Source organism: Protomyctophum parallelum (assembly GCF_964188405.1).
Source record: "Protomyctophum parallelum genome assembly, chromosome: 20".
NCBI classification, from domain to species: Eukaryota; Metazoa; Chordata; class Actinopteri; order Myctophiformes; family Myctophidae; genus Protomyctophum; species Protomyctophum parallelum.
The window spans coordinates 28001916-28025497 of NC_139718.1; the positions used below are offsets into that span (position 1 = coordinate 28001916).

Genomic DNA, 23582 nt, shown 5'->3' on the forward strand with positions numbered 1-23582 from the left:
ATCTTAAATGCCTCAGTGTGTCTGGTGTAAATGAGACGAGCCTCATTGAACTCCAAGGATTTAGCATCTGCGCTCTGCATCTTATCACCCATTCTGCATCTTATCACCCATTCTGCATCTTATTGCCCATTCTGCATCTTATCACCCATTCTGCATCTTATCACCCATTCTGCATCTTATCATCCATTCTGCATCTTATCACCCATTCTGCATCTTATCACCCATTCTGCATCTTATCATCCATTCTGCATCTCATCACCCATTCTGCATCTTATCATCCATTCTGCATCTCATCACCCATTCTGCATCTTATCACCCATTCTGCATCTTATCGCCCATTCTGCATCTCATCACCCATTCTGCATCTTATTGCCCATTCTGCATCTTATCACCCATTCTGCATCTTATCATCCATTCTGCATCTCATCACCCATTCTGCATCTTATCATCCATTCTGCATCTCATCACCCATTCTGCATCTTATCATCCATTCTGCGTCTTATCACCCATTCTGCATCTTATCACCCATTCTGCATCTCATCACCCATTCTGCATCTTATCACCCATTCTGCATCTTATCACCCATTCTGCATCTTATCACCCATTCTGCATCTTATCGCCCATTCTGCATCTCATCACCCATTATGCATCTTATCACCCATTCTGCATCTTATCGCCCATTCTGCATCTTATCGCCCATTCTGCATCTTATCGCCCATTCTGCATCTCATCACCCATTCTGCATCTTATCACCCATTATGCATCTTATCACCCAATCTGCATCTTATCACCCATTATGCATCTTATCACCCATTCTGCATCTCATCACCCATTCTGCATCTTATCACCCATTATGCATCTTATCACCCATTCTGCATCTTATCGCCCATTCTGCATCTTATCACCCATTCTGCATCTTATCACCCATTCTGCATCTTATCACCCATTCTGCATCTCATCACCCATTCTGCATCTCATCACCCATTATGCATCTTATCACCCATTCTGCATCTTATCGCCCATTCTGCATCTTATCGCCCATTCTGCATCTTATCGCCCATTCTGCATCTCATCACCCATTCTGCATCTTATCACCCATTCTGCATCTTATCGCCCATTCTGCATCTCATCACCCATTCTGCATCTTATCACCCATTCTGCATCTTATCACCCATTCTGCATCTCATCACCCATTCTGCATCTTATCGCCCATTCTGCATCTCATCACCCATTCTGCATCTTATCGCCCATTCTGCATCTTATCGCCCATTCTGCATCTCATCACCCATTCTGCATCTCATCACCCATTCTGCATCTCATCACCCATTCTGCATCTTATCACCCATTCTGCATCTTATCACCCATTCTGCATCTTATCGCCCATTCTGCATCTCATCACCCATTCTGCATCTTATCGCCCATTCTGCATCTTATCGCCCATTATCAATAAAGAAAATGTTTGCTAATAGTCATCTGGTAGTCTGGTTGCCCAAAGGGACTATAGTTAATGTGACACTTTTTTTCTACTTCCGGAGTAATCGAACTTCCCCTGTGATTGGCAGAGCTTTGCATAACGTTTGTAGTAGCTAATTGGCTATTCCGGAGTAATCTAACTTCCGCTGTGATTGGCCGAGCTTTGCAAAAACAGCTTTTGTCCCCACACGTCTGAAGATTTGCCATTGACAATGAACGGAGAAATTATGTTAGAATTCCGCTAAATATGACAGAACATGAAAACATTAAACGCCATTGACATTGAAGGGAAAATTTACTTCATATGTAAACGAGCAAATCCCAATCACAAGCAACAGGCATTCTGATTGGCCACTATGAGATGATGCATGATGATGTATGATGATAAGAGCTGATAATTCTTGTACCTTATGTAGCAATGTCAAATGTTCGCTAACATAAATTGATGTACGATGACGAGCGCCCCTCATTTCACACGGGTGTGATTCTTTTAGGGTTAGGGTTAGCTATGTTTATAGGTAAGAAGCAACATTATAAACCAGGAGTCAGTCAGAAATCTGAGTACAAAGCATCACAGCGCTTTAACAGGAGAATTAACAAAACGGTGCATTTATGTGCACGTGCACATTTCTGCTCCTCATCATTACCTGATGGGGGGTAAGCTCAACATGTCGCTGCCATTGTCCTTATGAGCAGCACTTTGTAGCGACTTCATTTACCTTGCATAGTCCTCACAGCTGATATGGCTTTTCATGACCTAATGTCATTTATCAAGTCCTAAGTGGATCAGACCGCAGGTAGACTATACCGATCACCTGCAAAAGACACCGACTTCCCTCATCGGCTAAATCTGGCATTGACGAGAATAGATTATTTCTGGGCCAATTCCTGCTGCATTCCTCCTAGGTGTCCGTCATAAAGCAGTATGTTTCTTGGGGTGAGCCAGCTGTGGCAGTTTCATTGCCTTGACTGCCTTCCGTATAATCCATGTTTCACTGCTATTATTTTGTGTGGATGTGGGTTGTTAATGACTTCTTCTGCATTATTGATGGTGACAGATATACCAGATAAATAATGCACTGGCCACTTGGGCTTTGCTTGTGCAGGCTGTTTCCACATGGGATCTTGTTTGACACAGAGGCATGAAAATCTAGCTGAATCTTAATTCATCGGTTGTGTTTGAAGATTTAAGATCTTGTTTTGTTTTTGAGGGGAGCTCAACAGAACTGCAACGGTCTTCAGTTCACCTACTTAATATTTCAAAATGTGTTCTCTTAGGGCTACAGCAAACAACCACAAGGGAGGATTTGGTATAACAGAGAAAACCATAGATGGCAAACATATGAAATCACTTGACTTCCTTCATGTTTAATTTCAGTTACAGTATTTTTGACAAAGGAAGGAAGGAAGGAAGGAAGGAAGGAGGGAGATTGATTATACTTTTAATCACAAATAAAATAAAAAATATTTTAATGCCTAAAGGTGAGGTTCTGCATTGGTGAAAGTGTGCCAAACCTTTCTATAATAAGACTTTATGTACTGTAGGGTATTTGTTTTACCATTGACCCTCGCAAACTTGTTGAAGCAGTGTTTGTGGCACTACTGTTCTCTCCTTAAATCACTTGCCAAAATTATCAATACATACAGACTTAATTGAGTTTGGTTTAGTTTTAAACCAACACATGCTGAAAAACATCCTCACTCTTAAGCAATGAGAAAGAGAGCAGGGAACCTAAAAACGTTTGCCCTGGTTTACTCTAAGAGGTACTGTATTCTTTGGGGGAAACTGGGTCACGAGAAATGTAAAAAGCTGTGCTTTAGTGATGCTCATGCGGCTGCAGTCTGAAGCCCTGGCATTTCGATGGATAGTTTAGCTTCGTATTTTATTTTATTTTAGTAATTGTTTTTCCTTTAATAGAGCTTTAATCTGGTTAAGCGACATTGCATTTACCTCTTCTTGTGTTTGTAGTTCTATCTTCCTATTGGATGGGGCTTTAATCCAAATTGGCCCCAACGCTTCTCCGACATCTCCGCTTTTCCAGTGACAGATTTGCTTGCTTGTTCGACTGTGGAGAGAAAATGAAACATGGTGAATGGCCCCAGAGCAGCTTGTGAATTATTCATGGTCCCGCGCTTTTTCCCACTTGGCTTAATTACAGAGATGATTAGTAAACCCCAAATTGCAGGACCAACCTGCAATAAACCCAATACCCGCTGCCGCTGACATAATAATAATAATAATAGCTCAAGTTTATATAGCGCTTTTCTGAATACCCAAAGCGATTTACATAAGAACACTAGGAACAGACTTTATTAGGAAAAAAAACAAAGCAAAACATAGCAGAAACAACAACAGTACAAGGTTAAAAAGATAAAAAAGATAAACGAGGGAAGGGGGGGCGACATCCTAACCAGACCTCAGCTGGGGAAAGATGACATCAGCTTATGACTGCAACTTGTTCCTGTTCGCAGATGACTCGGTAGAATCTGCACCTGGCTCGCTGATAACAAACTATCTTTACACCTGGGAAAAACGGAATCCATTCTTTTTGGATCAAATAGTAATCTCAGCAAGGCAGATGGCTTCTTGGTTAGAGTGGGTGACTATTATCACACGAAAAGATGAAATTACCTACCTAGTAGGTTCCATCCTGGAGGCAAGTCTTTCCGGTGATAAAATGGCCACCAACGTAATCAAAAAAGTGAACCAAAGAACAAGATTCCTATACAGGATCTCCTCACTGGTCAACCAAAACACCTTGAAGACCATGTTACAGGAGCCCTTGTATAAGGTTTCTTCGCCCTTAAAATAAGGCTTCAGACTTCCCAAAACAAATCAGGCTACTACTGGGTCTCACCCCCCGAACCCACCTCACCCCTGCCCACTTTGACAGGCTGGAATGGCTTAGGGTTGACGACACAGTACAGCATCTTGCAATGGGTCTGGTCCACAAGATTCGATACACCACCAAGATACCCATGTACCTGTCTAAATACTTCCTTAATATCAGCAAAGTCCACACCCACAACACCAGAGGGAGTTCAACAAACTATGTGCAACCCAGATTCGGCACAAACAAGGGACTAAATTAATTTCACTCCTATGCCACCAAAATGTGAATGAGAAGGACTATCAAGCTGACCTGGAACATCCTGGTCAGCTGAGCATACTACTGAGCAGTAAGACACCCTGACGTCCCTGAGGGCGAGGTCGCGTGCACGCGTGAATTCCGTTTGTGTCCGAGCATAGGCATGCCTGTGATTGGCCTACCGACAAGGTGGATATGCTGGATAGTGGATAGTCTGATGCGAGGTTACTCCGTGGTGGGAAATAATACTTAATAATAATAAGTAGTATGGTATGATAGAAGAGAAGAGAACGCTAACTTGTACGCTTTATTTTTGTAGAAGAGGCAAACTAATATTGTTTATGCCGTTTGCTTTGATGGAATAATTGATTGAACATGCACGCCATAATATGATTTGATTTGGGTGTGTTTGTGTTGATTATTGTGTAATTTGTTTGTATGTGTAAACTTGAAACATTATTTCGACTATAAAAAGGTATATTTTCCTTTCATCTTTATCCTTTTTAGTGTAATAGTATTGGTTTACTATAATTAGATTAATACACGATAATCAACACTAACACTTTATTTAGAACACACCCAAATCAAATCATAGTACAACATGCATGTTCAATCAATTATTCAATCAAAGCAAACGGAATAAACAATATTAGTTTGCCTCTTCTACAAAAATAGAATCTCACCACGGAGTAACCTCACGTCTCGGAGGACAGTCAAGACGGGCAGTGTCAGTAGACCAATCACAGGCAGGCGGGGTGTTACCATGCCTCAGCCATGCCTATGCTCGGACACAAACGAAATTCACGCCGCGTGCACACATCCACCTGGGTGACGGCAGACTGCTGGGCGAACACTGGCGCTTTGGCATAGGGGGTCAGATCAACATATGGAATTAATTCTGTACTGGCCATATATGGAGCGTGTCTTGAGGGTACAGGGTTTGATGAGGTCAAACCCTGTACATTCCATATGTCTGGTGGGGATGGATCAACATATGGAATGTCAGACCAGTTCAGCTCCATATATGGAGATCTAAGGGTTTGAGGTCAGATGTAGAGTTGCTGGCCAGCTCCATATATGCAGATCTAGGTGATGATCCAGTCTTCTCCATGTATGGTTATCCAGGGTTGTGATGTCACGTGATGTCACGAGGCATGACCATATATGGAGGCGTGATGTTACGAGGGAAGGGCCCCTGATGATGTCGTCTACGTCGCAACTACATATATGCCCATATACTGTATGGAGATCCCTGGTGATGTCACATGATGTCACGTAGCATGACCATATATGGAGGCATGGGGTGGGGTGATGGACTAACGGAATAAACACATTGGTTGAAGGCAACCTAGTGGTGCGTCTAGCTGAACCGTTTTTTCAATCAATCAATCAATCAACTTTGTCGTCACAACACAGTTACAGGTAAAAGTGAGGTGAAACTCTTGTTTATGTAGGCTTTCACATTTGCTGTCAAGGAGTAAAAAGAAATCTAGAATTAAAGAATAGAAAATAAAAAGAGAACAAAAAGGCTCAACATATAATTCAAAGAAGTTTTGTTTGGTACAGACTCAGAGTGACATACATGATGTGACACTAGCTATGGGTGGCACTGGCTCAGGAGGTAGAGTGTTTATGTTGAAGTGTCCTTGAGCATGACCCTTCCCTAACCATTGGTTTTCTCTGCTGTCGGTGTGTAATGGACATAGTAAAGGACTTTGGATAAATGTGCGCTATATAAATGCAAAAATGACCATAAACAGCTCATTAGAATAATTTCACACTCTCAACTATTTCACATCACATCTCCCAAGTAACTACCATATTCCTTGACAGTCTACTGTATGCCGCTGGCTAAAATCATGATAATCACAACCACAGTTCAACCACAGTTATAATAAGTCATCAAAGACCCATCTGCCCTGCTCCATCATTGGGGATATGGGAGTATTGGAATGCAAATCCCGAGTTGTCCGAGAGGAAGTTGCCTGAAGTGGTCCATGATAATGTGGAAAGTTGACATTCCAGTCTTTGCTCAGCTGTCGTCGGCTCAGACCCTCAGTCCCTGCGGGGCAGAAGAGTCACATTTGCGGCAGCTGTCATGGGTTTCCCAAATCCTGGGGTCAAAGGGCATGTCAACCTCCAGGGCTCAACTCCCGTTTTGGCCTGTCCTCGCATTAGATGATGCTGTGTTGTTGTTGGCTTGTAGAGAGAGAACTGAAGTGTGTAATGGGTTGTTTTAACAGGTTTTTCTTTCCTCCAACCTCTATAGCAGCTTAGTTGGCAGGTTTTATTGCTCTGCTTCGGAAAACCGAGCCCCCTGTTTCTCTGACCAGATAAAACCATGTATCCTTTTATTTTCCCGCCTTCGGCGGTCCCTACAGACAATAAGCTTCCCCACTTGGCGGTTGTCCAGTCCACTCAACCGAACGGCGTTCCCAGAGGGTGAGAAGATGGGGTCAGGCTGAGTCCTCTGACTCCATCACCTCCTTGTTCACACAACCCCACTTCACACGCACCCTCTTCTTTGCTCCCTCGTTGTCCAAACAAGGGCATTCATGTGTCATTGCGCACGGCCACGGCAATGGCATTTCCTGTTATGTTCTCTGCGGACTCACCTTCCCATGCCTTGCAGGGTGTGCATGGTTTTAAGTCACAGCAAAACATAACAGCAAAAGTGCTGAGCCGTACATAAATCTTCTCAATGTTTGACTTGGGTCCTTTTGCTAATTAGAAATGTAATTTATGTTTAGACATTATTTTACTGTTTTGACACCATTGGTATCGTCAGTTACGCAGGTGTCCCGTATTTTAAAGACTTTCATCATTGGTGTCCGTAATTTCGTCATGTAATTTACAGCATATTATAGGCAACTTTTTTCAACTTTTCAAAGATCTGTGTAAATGTTTTCAAAAGTTTTTAGTTGATTTGAATAGAAAATTGCATATATATCAGTCACAGCATCATTACTAATTGGTGGTCTCTAGGACTTTCCAAAATGAGGATCAGTATCGAAACAACAATCTTGCATCGGTGGGGCTTTAATGAATATGACTAATTGTATTAATCTGTCAGATGGTCTCAACGGGAGGCTGGGCTGAAAGCACTAGAGAGATACATTTACACATTGGTGGAGGTTTGGGCTAGTGTAGTTACGTTACGTAAAGCCAAATATTTGTAATTTTGTAATAATTGTAGGGAAATTCTTTCTCTGTATTTGACCAATCCTTAGCTGGCTGTGGGCAGCCATGCACCTAGCAGTTAAGGGAGCTGTTAGGGCCCAGGGTTCAGTATCTTGCTCAAGAACACCTTGTGGCTGGAGTGGATTGTACCATTACAATATAGAATTCCAGTCACATTGGCAAACCTGACCACAACCAAATCCACCTCTTAGCATTGAGAGCTCATGAATGCTGCATCAGATGATAACCAAACTGGTTGTCAAACACTTTACAGTAACTGATTTAGCTAATTAGCACTGTGTCATGGAGGAGGGGACTAATTCATTAAATAAGTTGAGAGTGTAAGTGTAACAGGATTCATAGGTACTGTAGCTACAGTAATCTGATGATACATGCTTGGCAAAGAAATCTGTTGTGTCATGCCAAAGTGGCTATTGATGTTTTCTTGTCAAGGGCAACCGTTAGCCTACTAACAGGATGTTGAAAAGGGTTGTTACATTCAGGATAGCTGTTATTAATTAAGTGTCTACTGTGTGATCTGTCTACACCTCTGCATCGCCCTGCGTCTGATGTCCTGTGTTTGGTATTGTTCTCAGGGCCAGCTATCCCAGGCTCTCACCGGACTGTCAGACAGAGCTAGCGAGGCCAAGGAGTTCCTGGTTCAGCTAAGGAACATGGTGCAGCACATCCAGGTACTGTAAAACGCACGCACGCACGCACGCACGCACGCACGCACGCACACGCACACGCACACGCACACGTCCAGCCTCGAACCTATACCTTGTCACTCCATTTTCCAAGCCCAGCCATGCCACTGCAAAGACAGATTGAGGCAAATAAACATATCACATCGTTGTCGTCGGGCAGAGAAACCTTTTATCTCCATATTTCAGCTTTTTGTGTAAATTATGCCCTAGGTACATCCTTGTATGACAGTGTCACACAAAAGTAGAAATCTACAAGCAACACATTGCATCGTGACACCTGAGCTTGTGATTGCTATTTCATTCAAGTGAAAGTGTTTAGAGGAGTAGTTCACCCAAAACAAGTCTTATTTTCTATCAATTACACACCCCATGATGTTTTAGTTTTTTCCCCATTCCTAAACAAATAATTTGATGACCTGGAATCTCCGGTAGGAGACTCAATAGACTCTCCACTGAGTCTGCCTACAATAACTACATTGGTTCCATTGGAACACAAGTTCTTCTTTCCAATTCATAAAAAACTACAGTGACAGTGACAGCATTCTCTTATGTGCCACCATGTCATCCTGTTGTTAATCCGTGGCTCAGGCTGGTATCAGTGAGTGTACACTCACACAGCACAATGTACATGACAGGTGTAAACGTGGGCGCCTGTCGAACACTCACATTGGAAACTTTACACAAGTAAGGGAAAAGAGTACAACTTTTGGACAAGACTTTCCTGTCGCAATTGTTGTAAAGCCTCATATTTCTGGGCTGGAGTGACGCATGCCCACCACTCTGTAGTTGTGTTGTACAAAGAGAAAATAAGCCTAGTTTGCAGTTGGTGTAGAGTCTACACACCAATATCAATAAAAATGTGATACACAGGGTTTGTTTTGTCAGCAAGCAGGCACTCACAGGCAGATAACCAACAGGGTTAAGAACGGTGGGCGGGACTGACTCTGAGATGTTTTTTGGTTGAGAGCAGCAGGAGATGGAAGGATGTGGTTGTAACTTGTGATTTAGGGGCTGGTGGACAAGAGCCAAAGTGGAATTAAGCCTGATTCATACTTCATCACATGCCGGTGTCACATGTACAAGCTCACGCAACACTGTAGTGTGACAGAGCATAAATTAGGCTTCAGTGGATTTCAGAGGGAGGAATAAATGAGAAGGTGGGAAGAGCTTGTGTTGGAGGAAGAGGAGCTGATTGTGGTGGAGTAGAAGGAGACAAGACAGTCAGACAGGAGAGAAAGGAGTTCAGGATGAGGTGTAAGTTAAGGAGTGGATAAATAAGAACGAGCCATTGATATTTGATATTTTGCATTATCAACACAGGTGCTACAGTAATTGGATAACTGTATACGTGTGAGATATTCATCATGGGATATCAGATATTTATCTACCCAGGTGAACAGAATTCAAACAACATCAGCTGTGGACATTTTGCAGTCTCCTCTTTCCACTTGACGTTTTGATCCAAATGCTGCTACTGTCGCTCTCTCCCTCCCCCCTTCCTTGTTTTAGCCAAATGTCTTCCTCGCTATGGCCTGGTGCATCTGGTCTTGTATGCCTGCAGATTGCCTCTGTGTGTGGTTCATTGCTTCTTAATACAAGCAGAACATGATGTGTCCTCCATACAATGTAGATCACCCATTCTGTCTTGGTGTGATTCAGTGATTCAGCCCCAAAGAATGTTTTGCATTCTTTTTTTCTTATATTTTTGCAAAAAAACAAACAAACATCTTTCATCTTCAAATAGGAAAACGGTTTTGGACATACAAGGTGTCCAAATGTGTCCTGATTTCCACAGTTTGTGAATTTTGTGAATTTTGTGAAAGACGTCTCCAGTACATTGCTATGTGTGTGTTCCAGGAGAATGGAGTGGAGTTTGAAGCTTGCCTGGTGGCACAGTGTGATGCTCTCATTGAAGCCCTTAACCGCCGTAAGGCCCAGCTGCTGTCCCGAGTAAACAAAGAGCATGAACACAAGCTGATGGTGAGTACGCATGACTTGACCCAGAGCAGAGTGAGTGCGTGCGTGCGTGCGTGCGCAGATATAAACACACACACACACACACACACACACACACACACACACACACACACACACACACACACACACACACACACACACATACACACACACGTAAGTGAGTGACCATAACCATATATCAAACACAGCCTTGGGCCTAGTCTTTTATTCTGGACATTTATTGAAATAAGAGAACACTTACAGTAAAGTTATGTCACCCATTTGGCAGATGAGACTTTGATGAAGATTTAAAAGGACTCAAAATTAATTAAATAATAATTAAACTTGTTAAGAAGGTACAATAGGCCCAGGCCGTAGCGTAACGGTCTGGGCACCGGACTGGTAATCCAGTCGCAGTGTGCCGCGGGTTCGACTCCCGGACCCGACACGGCCTTTACTGCATGTCATCCCCCCATCTCTCTCCCGTTTCCTGTCAGCCTACTGTCTGTCCCTTCAAAAATCAATAAAAGGCGTAAGCCGCAAAAAAAATATCTTAAAAAAAAAAAAAAAGAAGGTACAATACAATACAATCTAGGAGGGCCAGCTCAAACAATTGTAATCTACTGTAGTATAAGACACTGTAGCTATTGTAGTGCATGTTGAAATAACAGAGCTAAGCGCTCAGCACGAGAAGGGCGGCACACCGTCGTTTACCTCAAGCTGTTTGCGGCCGACCAAACAAGCACAATCGTCGACGGTAGAAGAGCAAGACGGAAGGAGGGAGGGGCAGGGGGAGGGGGAGATACACACTTGTGCTGAACAGCATCCAATTTCATGCCTGGTTGGTCTGTAGAATTAAGTTTCCACCTGCAGAGGTGGTTTGAGAAGGATGGGTACATGTGGACCCACTCATAGACATACTCATACACAGACATGACTGCACATGTTCTCTCTCATGCACATACTGTTAAATATATATATATATATATATATATATATATGGTTATACGTAACCTAATGTGTCTGTGTATACTGTATGTACAGTATGTACTGTATGTTAGCTGTGAGCTAGTGATTCTTTAAATTAAGGGTGTTTTCTGTTAAAGATGACAGGCTTCTCAGTGAGGCGGGGGAACGGATATTCACACTTCTGAGACATAGGATTTTTTTTTTTTTTTTTTTTTTTTGCAGCTTACGCCTTTTATTAGTTTTTGAAGGGACAGACAGTAGGCTGACAGGAAACTGGAGAGAGATGGGGGAAGACATGCAGTAAAGGCCGTTTCGGGCTCGGGAGTCGAACCCGCGGCACACTGCGACTGGATTACCAGTCGGGTGCCCAGACGGTTACGCCACCGCCTGGGCCCATAGGATTTTTTAAGTGGACCAGTGCATCTGGTCTTGCATGGCAGCCAGCAGAATGGTGGCTCCATGTGCGGCACTCACTGATTCTGACATGTCACTCACTGATGCATGACATGTCTTCCAGTTATAGATCACAGTCACAGTCTTTATTCACTCACATAATGGACAATTCTAAAAACACATAAGGGACCCCTTATGTGAGACTGAGAGAGAGATGAAGCAGGGACCCCCACTACATATTGTATAAAATTGTGTTGCAGAACTTTTACATACAGTACTGTAGGTGTCATAGATAGCTTCATAGGCTCGTTTGACAGCACTGTCATCAGTAGTGTAAATTAACGGTTTTATTTGTTTACATTATGATCTTTTCTATATATTATTTTTTTCTCCTATCAATTACACACCCCATGAAGCCTCAAATTCATGGAGATATTTTTGTTTTTGTTGCATTCCTAAGCCAATAATCTGATGCCCAGCGGAGACTCAATGAGCCTTGCAGTGCGAGGCGGTGTGAGCTTGTAGATCTGCTATTTTTGGCTAATATTCCCTTCAGAATTGGGATGCTATGGTTCAAGGGGTTAATGTAAAAAAAAAAAAAAAAACATTCCTATCACACAGATTTGTCTTCCCCCTGTAGTAACTTTGAGAAGCCCCTAGGGGTCCTGGCCCCCCTGTTGAAGACCCCTGATACAGTGACATACAGCACATTAAAACTAAACTACAAAGCATAAAGGCATAAAATACAGTAGAATAATAGCACTTATAAATAATAACCGTAGATTGACCTAGCATCTAGACATCTACTTAAACTGTCGTCAGTACTCCAGCGCTAATGATCCATACTGAAAATGAATTGAGTTGGCCAGCTAGCTCTACCAGATAAAATGAAACGATAGGTGTCAATCCACTGCTGACTCATTAACATTTCAGAAATGCCAGCCAGTCTTCACACTCGATTGGACACAGAGCACCATATGTTGAAACCGTACACCACAAGCCGCTAACATTTATTTCTTTATTTCTTTATCTATCACATTGTGTCAGGTATAGGATACCTACTGGTTGACAAGTACCACTGTCTGTAGCTCATAAGCGAGATGTCTGTCCCGGACAAGTGGGGATTAATTCCCTCTTGAACGAGTAGTACAACTTTTGTCTGCCATGCGAGAGACAGGTTTGAATGTTGACTAGTAGGACACACATAAAATGTATGGATTGCAGCTTTATTTTAAGTACATTCACATAATATAATAATAGAATGCACAATATGCTTTGTTTTGCAGGACTTCCCTTCATAGTGTACTGCAAGATTCCCAGAGGAAAGGATTAAGAGGCCCTTACATTACATGTTCATATTCAAGCATAAAAGCCTCAAGTCTGTTTTTGTTCTCACGGGCTTGTTGCCCCTGACTTAAAGTCATTTTACAAATGTGGCCCCCTTTCCTAATCTAATTGAATACCCCTGGGTAGGATGTGGAGATGGTGCTCAGCATTCTCTCTGAGGTCTGCACGATCAGTGTCTGTACCGGCCCACTCCACTGGCATTAAAGGCTTTGGGCATACTGTTGAAGTGGAACCCATCCCCTGATTCACAGACGCGTCCCACTCCCAGCTAAATTAAAAACTCTGGCCTTTATTGTGTATGACTTTATTGTAGGATGTAGGACTGTCTCTGTATCATACATCAACGGACCAAGGAGAAGGCCTGTTACCTGTGTCTAAGCCATATCTCCCATTGTGGATGTAGGACTGTCTCTGTATCGTACCAACAGAGCAAGGAGAAGGCCTGTTACCTGTGTCTAAGCCATATCTCCCATTGAGGATGTAGGACTGTCTCTGTATCGTACCAACAGAGCAAGGAGAAGGCCTGTTACCTGTGTCTAAGCCATATCTCCCATTGTGGATGTAGGACTGTCTCTGTATCGTACCAACGGACCAAGGAGAAGGCCTGTTACCTGTGTCTAAGCCATATCTCCCATTGTGGATGTAGGACTGTCTCTGTATCGTACCAACAGAGCAAGGAGAAGGCCTGTTACCTGTGTCTAAGCCATATCTCCCATTGAGCCCCTCAAAGCCCTGCTGCTGTCCCCCTGCCTCTCCCTTCCGGCTCCATGGGACAAACCCACACTGACGCCAAAGCCCTCTTGTCATGGTGACAAACATGGTGACACATGGGCTTCTGTTTTGATGCTGTGTGGAGGCGAGAAGTACCTCAATACTTATGAGTCAGGTCCATTTTGACACATCATCAGGAAGCCTGGAGTTGTTATAGTCACCCCTAAGAGGCGTCTAAAGCGGACGCTCTACAATTCTTTCTCACTTCCTCAATAAAACACTTGTCGGTCCGGAAACCATTTATCTCCTCATTTCAACTTTGTATGTTTTCCGCAAATTATTGCCTTATACCCAGGGGGCAACCCCCCCCTTTTTTTAGATTGCTGCATTTGCCCTGCCATAAAAGGTTGGCCACCAGAAATAATATCTATGACCCAGTAGGAAGTAGGAACACATCAACACAACCTATATGGACAACCCGGTCAACTTGCTGCTGGGCAAAATGGGCTAGAAATGCAAACTTAGTGTTGTGCGTGCGTGCGTGTGTGCGTGTGTGCGTGCGTGCGTGTGTGCGTGCGTGCGTGCGTGTGTGCGTGCGTCCTTACAATCTGGGATTGTGAAAATTGTGTGCAAAGCGTAGTTTCAGTGCAGAGAACCCACCACAGACGAGGGGCCCTGCTGAGAGCTGAAGAGTGATACAAAGTGATTCGTAAGGCTCACTGTGTCTCCCTTTCTCTTCCTCCCTCTGCCCGCTGTGCTGTTTGCTATTCGATACGTCTTCTCAGGGATGCTTTAAGATCAGGCCTTTGAATGAGTACAGCTGCACCTCAGTCTATTTGTATTTTATCCCGTAATGATCCTAGTGTCTTTGTGGCCAACCTTCCTGTTGCTCACTCATCTGTGTGAGACACTCTCCCTGTCTGTCTGTGACTCTTGCTCAGTCTCTTTTGCCTAATTTAAACTTTGTGGCATGATGGTGTCGCTCGACAAACATACAGTAACAGATTTCTGAATTCCCTATACTCTCTCTCTCTCTGTCTCTCTCTGTCTCTCTCTCTCTCTCTCTCTCTCTCTCTCTCTCTCTCTCTCTTTCTGCTGGGGTTCCCCCTTGTCCCCATGGGCTGTCAATGTGAGACTTTCTCCAGTCCTGCTCATTAAAACACAAGGAAACTTCTGCAGTGTATGATGGATGAAGATGGCCCCAACTGTGTGGGAAATAAATAATAATGTAATGGGGAAATAAAGTGCTGGAAAGCAAATGAATAATTCTCTCACTATATAACTGGAGTGCTTTCATCACATCAATTCAACCTCCAGCAAAAACTGTTTATCTGTACATTGAAGTGAGAGAAACAGTGAAATGCCAATGGTATCTTTCACACTCATTTCCCCTGTCTACATAAAATGCTGTGCAAATAGTAGAAGAGCCTCTTAAGGATTTGTTACAGAATAATGTTTTGGTTTATTGTGATATTGGATGTCTAGTTTAGGTGAGACAACTCATTACCTGGCTACAGTATATTAATCATAGTGTCCCCCTTTTAAAACTGTCACTGTCAGTAACAACTGTAATATGACATAGGCCTACAATGTGCCATTAGGCTTACTGAATAAACCGGCATCTGTACCTCATAACAGCTTGTCTAAAAATACCACAATCTTGGTGTTGTTACATAGAGATTTTCATTCACTCTTAGGCCTACTTTGTTTTCTTTCTTTAACTTAGAGGCCAATTATTTCTACCCCATTTTTCTCTCAGTTTATTTGCCAATCAACCCTGTATGACCATTAATTACCTGTAATTGATCATTTCAGGTGAAGTACTGTACATGCAGGTGGTGGAAAAAGTGGAAAAAGTGTTCACATTTTTTACTTAAGTAAAAGTATCAATACTGCTATGTAGAAATACTATAAAAGTCTGGAATTCAAGTGCAAAAGTATTGGTATCAAAATGTACTTAAAGTACCAAAAGTAGCACGTACTCATATACAGAATGTCCCTACATGCTCTGTAGATCTGATATTTTCAAATGGACGAAATGTATATAGCCATGGTTGAAGTGGTTAATGTAAGTTTTATATAAATAATAGAAAGTAACTAGCAACTAAAGTTTTCAAATATTTGCCTCTTGAGATGTCGGCCTAATGGAGAAGTGAAAGTACTGAAAACTGGAAATAAAGTAAAACATACCTCACAATTGTTCTTGAGTAAATGTACTTAGTTACTTTACACCCCTGCAGGTGGTGTCTGTTTTACTGTATACTTTTTAAACTAATAGTAATAATATGCACAGAGGTCTACTGTTCCCCAAGCCAAGGACCTTGCAAAGTAAAGTGTTAGTAGATGTTTGGAGTATATCTATTATGGATATAAGAAGAAGAGGCAGGTTAGGAGACTGCAGCCCACTGTGGTGTCTGAGTACCGCAGTGACCTAATAATCACAGCAGGCACTGAAGCAATTACACTAAAGAAAGGCGCATAGTCCATCATCTCCTTCTAAAATGTTTTATGTTCATCTGCCTGGAGTCTGGTGGGTGGCATTGCTGTTAGGTGCATGAGTCATTGCAAATTTTGTACACAACCTAGTGAACCTACTGTAAGGGACAATTGTCTGTGTGAAATGTTGATGGAGAATATGTTGGTGGATAATGGGGGAGCGGTTGTTTGTGAAGTCTTAAGGTCAAGTCTCCTGCTCTCCTGTTGTTTTTGTTTTTGCCCAGTCTGAAAGTGTCAGAGTGGTTCTTTTGAGTTGGAGTAAGCTCCCTCAGTGATGTGCTTCATCACCATGACAACCACATACAGATTATGTCTGGGAGAGGTTGAGGCTCCTTTCTCTGCGAGCTCCATTCATCTGCGTCGCTGCAACACGGACGGCCTCGACCCCATTCTCACACCCACCTCCCTGCCCTCTGCTGCTGTCCTCTTCCACAGCACAGTGGCGTGTGCGCATGTGCATAAATGAATGTTTGCATCTGTTAGCACTGATATATACAGTATGTTGTGTGTGTGTGTGTGTGTGTGTGTGTGTGTGTGTGTGTGTGTGTGTGTGTGTGTGTGTGTGTGTGTGTGTGTGTGTGTGTGTGTGTGTGTGTGTGTGTGTGTGTGTGTGTGTGTGTGTGTGTGTGTGCGTGCGTGCGTGCGTGCGTGTGTGCGTGTGCGCGCACGCGTTTGTATCAGCCTCTTAATAATAGTTACGTTATATTAGAGTGCTCCATAGATAACAGCATGAAATCATACTACTACTCTCTTAGTATGCAGGTCTCTCTCTATCGACCTCCTCTGACCTTTCTGCTCTTACTATATTCTCATACTATCAGCTCAGACCTGTAGGTTGAATCACACTCCCTCAACCCATTCACCCATTAGCAGGTGATCAGGAGGCCTCAAGCAGGTTCACATCTTCCTTCCGAGCTGATTGCCATCCTAAAAGAACAAAAGAAAAAAAGAACGTCAGGAACACTTAGTGAAACTGCTGATATGTGCATGTGCGTTGAAGTCGTCTGCTCAGTGAACTGAGAAGTTGGAACGTGAAATGGAGGGCAGGAGAGGTGACTTGAGTTGAGTGGGTCGCATAAGGAGAAGAAGGAAAAGTGAAATGGAAGGCAGCGAGATCAACAGGGAGAGAGGAGAACGTACTTTATAAGTTGCTGATGTGTCTCTGCATCAAATCCACCAAGAGAGTGGTCTCACCTAGATCGGGAGACCTCAGCCTACCGATACGTGTGGGGAAATCTAAGTGGAAGGTATAGTTGCTAGAACAACAGGCTTTACGAAACTATGCCCACTGCTTTGAAAACCAATCCTGTAACTGTCCCTAACTGAAGGACTGCCCTAAGGACTTTGGGATTGGTTCTGCAATGCAGTTTTCTTCCCACACAGTTTTAGGAACAAACTGTGGGGAAAAACAACTGCATTGCATGTTTGCACTTGGCAATAAAATTGTTAAGGATTAACCATTACTAAAATGTCTTCAGTTTTTTTCTGTTAATAATGTGTGTCAGTGGTGCAGGACTTCTATTTCTGTTGCAAATCTTCTGGGTCATGTAAGGAGAGAAGCAGAAGACAGATGGATGGAGGAGAGGACACTATTGTCAGTTCCAGGATTTTCTTCGGCAGCAATACTGATTACAAAACAAATGACAAATTAGAAGGCAAATTACAGACACATCTATTGGTAAATGATGTGTGTGACCTAGTATGCAGATCAATGTTGGGTTTCCTGGTCAATCACTGCGTCTAACTCTAAAATAACCTACATGTACTACACACACATCATCACTGTCAATTGAACTGAGTGAACAATGGACCCTTACGAGGCCATTACAAATGGATAGGTTTAACACTGAGGATTTTACCGTACATGCATCTTAAAGTTTTATGCCTTGCTGCGAACCATAACATGCCCATAATGTCATTACCCATCTGGGGACAATAAAGTGGATCTGCAACTCCAAGTGATTCCAATTGTGATTGTAAATGCAGTGGGAGGTACAGTAGGAAGAGATGGGGAGACATGGTGAGTGTGTTTGTGAAATAGACTGCGACAGCACAGCAGTGAGAACTACCTCCTGGAGCTGTGCCAGGCCACTGCGGGGCGCCGGGGCAGTGTGGATGGACGGTCCTGGCTTGACACAGCAGACCTCCATGGCACCTGACTAGGGACATGGGGCCAGATCATCACAGTCCCCAGGGGGAGGCATGTCTCAAAACCTGCTGCTCCCTGTCGCAACATGATGAGAGAGGGTCACCGCCGTGCATGTGCTGTGTCCAGATTGATTACAGTTTATGAAAAGTGGAGGATAATGAGAATATGATGAGCTGGGTCAGTGTGTGTGGTACGGTGTGTGTACCACACTGTAGTGGTGCAGCATGATGCCACACCATGAAATCATTCTCATTCAGTTCACTCTCCCTATCCTTCTCTCTGGGTCTCTCTCTCTGTGATCAAGCTCTGTTCTGACATCACACACATCAGAAACCGTTGCCTAACACCAGTGATTTGCGCTGACGTCACTCTGGTCCGACGTCTTTCACAAGAAACCGTTGCCTAACAATGCCAATTTGCACGATCAGGGCCGATTTGCACTGACAGTGGCCTTGGACATGACTGGCCCGCAATAATAGACGCGCCACAACTTGAACTTTATAGTAAATCATGCTTAGAGGAGTTAGAGATTGCATGGACCCATGCCGTTATCACATTTGAATTAGCGTTGTCTGTAAGTATAGGTTTGTTACTTTCTTATATTGGGTGTTAGTAGTACTGATAGTAATGATGTTGTGACCACTGTCTCCTCAGTCGACAGTCATTACAGTAATGGTAAATTAGGTACTACAGTGATGATTACAGTGCAATTAGCTGAGTCTGCATCTACGATGCATGTATTCGACGATGTATGTATTCTACTCAAGCCATCTTTACGTATGCTGTGTCAGGAAATGGTCAGATAGAGGCTTTCCCTCTCCTCACAGCCCTGGAAGCATTCAGATAAAAGTCCTGAAGTTACTGTTACCTAGCAACCCTCAGTCCAGCAACATTTGGGCTGTCATGCAATGAGGGAAATCTGCAGCTAGATTTCTATGTGTAATGGGCTCGTAGCTAGCACCCTACTTTATGCATAATCATATTGTAATGGCTCGTAGCTAGCACCCTACTTTATGCATAATCATATTGTAATGGTCTCGTAGCTAGCACCCTACTTTATGCATAATCATATTGTAATCACATGGGTGCTGCTGATGCCAAGTGAATCCTTGGTGGTCAATGTTATGAATGTTTTCGTAGCTTTGTTATTAACCGCTATAATCATGGCATTCGTATGAGGCATGTCATTCAAGGCGCAAATGGTTGGAAAGATCAGACAGATATCAGATATTATAAAAGTGCATTTGGGTCAGATTTTGTAGACCATGGAGGTAGCACAATGCCCAATTACCTTATTTAGAAGGCCCATGATCTGGAATACCTGCACCTGAATAACTATAGCCTCTTTCAGTCTGGAAACGGCAATAGTGTGGTGTGTCAAACTGTATATTCACTGTTGAAAGATGCATATTTTCATTTTCACATATTCACGGTTGATAGATTGTGCATGCATTCCCCAGATACTTTCTGTTAATTCATGTGGTTGATAGTCTGTACATATACTGTACTGTATCCATATTCATTGGCAATATACATTACAGTAATCTATATTCATTCGTATATTTAATTATTATATTGACTGGTGAACCGTGATAGACATACATTTGGTAACCCTGTCATTCAGAGACCCAGCGCAGATGTCTTGTGTCTAAGCCTGTTTTACTTTATTTTATTTTCTCTTCCTGTGTTTCACTCTTACTGCTACCCTGAATTTCCTCCTGTTCCTAGTGTCCTGTTGCTGATGCAAACATGAGCAACAGGAGTGATTGCCAGTGTCTGTTAACCCAACCCCTCTCTCCCAATCTGTGTCAAGAGTCAAATGATTATCAATTATAGAATTCCAGTGCAGTCTCATTATTGTTTTTTGTCTTGACCCACCTTATTTAGATTCCCTTCATCCATCAACACTTGTGTTTAATCATTGTTTTCCCACTCTCATTCCATTTGTCTTCTCTCTGTCTCAGCCACTACTTATCCACTCTCCAATCACTCCTACACCGCCTTTCTCTCATTTTTCCCTTTCCTGTGCTTTTTTATCACCTTTTCCTACATCCTAATTTCTGTCGGACACATTGCTTCTTCTCTGGTCTGATGCCTCCATTTTATCTTCACTGTATGTGTCGGTACCACAGGACGGCTGCATACATGATACCATTCGATTGCAGTCATCATTAATGACGGCTTGAGGAAATTAAGAAAACCTTATATTTAGAAAACAAAGCAATACTGCCTCATCAACGTTGGTGTTGTGACTTTTGTGTCAATTACTTCCATGAGAGGGGGAGAGGTGGTGGAGTTAGTTGCTTTAGCAGACAGTTTGAGGGTCCAATGGAATTAAGAGGTTTTGTCCGAAGTGTTTTTTTTACTATTTTCATTGGTTCAATCATTCTCGAAACAACACACAGACGTAAAGGGTTCAATAGCACTGATTCATCCAAAACAACAACGGAGATGGTGGTTTCCTCCCGACAGCAACGAGAATATTTATGCTTCATTTCCCATAATTCACTTTGTCTTCTCTATATTCTTTCTTCTCCCTCCTTTATCCCTGGCTCCTGTCCCAGGTGGTACGAGACCAGATCTCCCACTGTACAGTGAAACTACGTCAGACCACCGGACTTATGGAGTACTGTCTGGAGGTCATCAAGGAGAACGACCCCAGCGGCTTCCTACAGGTCAGATGTCACTTTCCATAATGGGTTGTGGAATCTCCGATGTTGAATTATTTTCAAGACGAGGGTTAATTGTCTTTTGGCATAAAGGGGTTTAGGTAGAATCTATGCTAGGGTCAGATTATTTCATGGCTAGGTGCTCTGATAAGAACCCTTTGATGTTATGCACAGTCTGTGTAGGCATAATGTACTCATTTGACTAGCTTATAATAGTTTTTTATATTTAAGGCATGGCATTTTCAGATTTTAATGAATAGTGAAGAGGAGAGGTACAAGGAAAGAAGGGTTGAGGCACACATGTCACGAGTAGAGCAATAGTAGAGTATATTTAGAGTATATTTTGGCCCATTATATTATAAATTTTCTTTAAAACTTTTTGGACGACATTGTTATCTGCAATTAATTGTATTCCTTTTTTACCACTTAATTTCAACCTGGCATCCCTATAAGTAAAATGTTCAAAATTCATTCATGTCCAAAATCGGGATCGGCATCGGACCCAAACATCTGGCATGAGAGAAACCCAGTGAGTTGTCATCATGTTAACATCATTTTAACATGAGAGAAACCCAGTGAGTTGTCATGTTAACAGCACACTGACAGGCCAGGAACACACACTGTTCACTACAGACATACATGAGAGAAACCCAGTGAGTTGTCATCATGTTAACAGCACACTGACAGGCCAGGAACACACACTGCTCACTACAGACTGGAACCCAGTGAGTTGTCATCATGTTAACAGCACACTGACAGGCCAGGAACACACACTGCTCACTACAGACTGGAATGGAATTGTGACCATAGTTATTCTTTCTACCAGATCTCTGACGCCTTGATCCGGAGGGTGCACATGACAGAGAGCCAGTGGGGGAAGGGAACCCTCACTCCCAGGATGACCAGTGACTTTGACCTGACCCTGGACAGTGGACCTCTCCTGCAGACCATCCACCAACTGGACTTTGTCCAAATGAAAGGTAGAGAGGAGAAGTTGTTCAAGACATTCATTATGTCAGGTGCAGGCATCTTAAGGAGGATTATACTTTAGCCTTGTACTCATTGGCTGGCAGCTGTCCAAATCAATCATATAGTCCCAGTCAACAGCTAAATCACCCTTCTTGTTTAGCATATCATGAGCATTGATTTAGAATCTAAATCAGCACAGCTGCACAGCTTTAGTTTGCTGTTTTTATATGAAGATGCACTCTCTGTAATGGGGTTTTTGTCATGGAATTTGCGTCATGGAGTTCTTCACCTCCACATTGTCTGTTACTTTTAATACTTTCCTATTTGGGAACAACCTGGGATGCGTTACATAAGACCCTATAGACTGTGTTCTTGTTTCTGATGCAGAGAATTCCCCTGTAGAGCAAAGACATGTTCTGCATTCACATATCCCTGCAGCCTCTGTTTATATTGTGAACAATAATAGATGGCATCTGAGGTGCTAATGTGTGTAGGAGGGATGTTCAGGGAGCAGTCAGCATGACCTGCATTTAGTTTGTGTTTGTGCACGAACAGCCAACCATATACATACACTTTACACCCACCAGGAAGGGACACTTCCTTGTTTTCTCAGCCAGTCCAGTTTTGTTATACGTATACAGTATAGGCTTTGTTATACGTTGTCAACTTTGCCAAACAAATACATAGAGAAACAAAACGTATGTAGGCCAGTCTCATAACTAACATATTTGATAGAAACTCATAATTTTTTTAAATCCAGATTTAGCTGATATGTCTGTGAACATCACATCAAAAACGATTTAGTGAACTTAGCAAACAGCTGTTCTGAGTGACGAGAGAATAGGGGGCACTTGCCGCCCGGGCCGGAGTCACTCAGTCACCACTCACCATGCTATATGTGCCGCGTGCGGGCGGTGCTTAGAAGCCCACACGGCCAGGGCTTGTATGGAAATCAGCCGTTTCCCTTCCCTAGTTCAGCTACAGGATCACTGTAGCTGGGATTGATTTAAGGTGTAAAATAGATTTTGTACGTGGTCTGATCAGAAACCAGCCAATCAGAAGTATTGGGACTAGAATGTACATTTAGTCATTTACTAATATATATTTTTAAATATATAAATAAAATAAAGCCTGGGATTAAAAATAACATGCAACTAGCGGAAATAATTTGTTTTCCCCCAATGCAAGTATGAATTTTGTGAAGAGAATGGTGAATGGTAATTGTTAAACAACACTTTTGTCGTTTTATAGCTTTGTAGCTGCAGTTGAAGCCAGCTTTGTAGATTTTGTTGCAGCTACAAACATCGGCCGTCGCTTTGGTTCATGTCGCTGGTTTCCATTGAAAATGAATGGTAGCCCGTAGCTTTGGATCTGCCTGTGTTAATGCACCATCAGCAATCATTCTCCTTTCTCCCATCACCACCCGCACTGGGTATCGCCGGGCATCCCAGGACAGAGCTGGCCATCTCAACCA

The 23582-nt window shown here is 42.8% G+C and overlaps 1 protein-coding gene across 1 annotated transcript in view; it reads left to right on the forward strand.

The window, feature by feature from the left end:
* trim9 (tripartite motif containing 9) overlaps positions 1–23582 on the forward strand; it is a 44901-nt gene that overhangs the window by 7354 nt on the left and 13965 nt on the right. Inside the window, exons 2-5 of the mRNA XM_083791949.1 lie at positions 8339–8434; positions 10307–10429; positions 21035–21145; positions 21966–22119. Of these exons, the coding sequence (XP_083648075.1) occupies positions 8339–8434; positions 10307–10429; positions 21035–21145; positions 21966–22119 (484 nt within the window). The remainder of the gene's footprint in view (positions 1–8338; positions 8435–10306; positions 10430–21034; positions 21146–21965; positions 22120–23582) is intronic.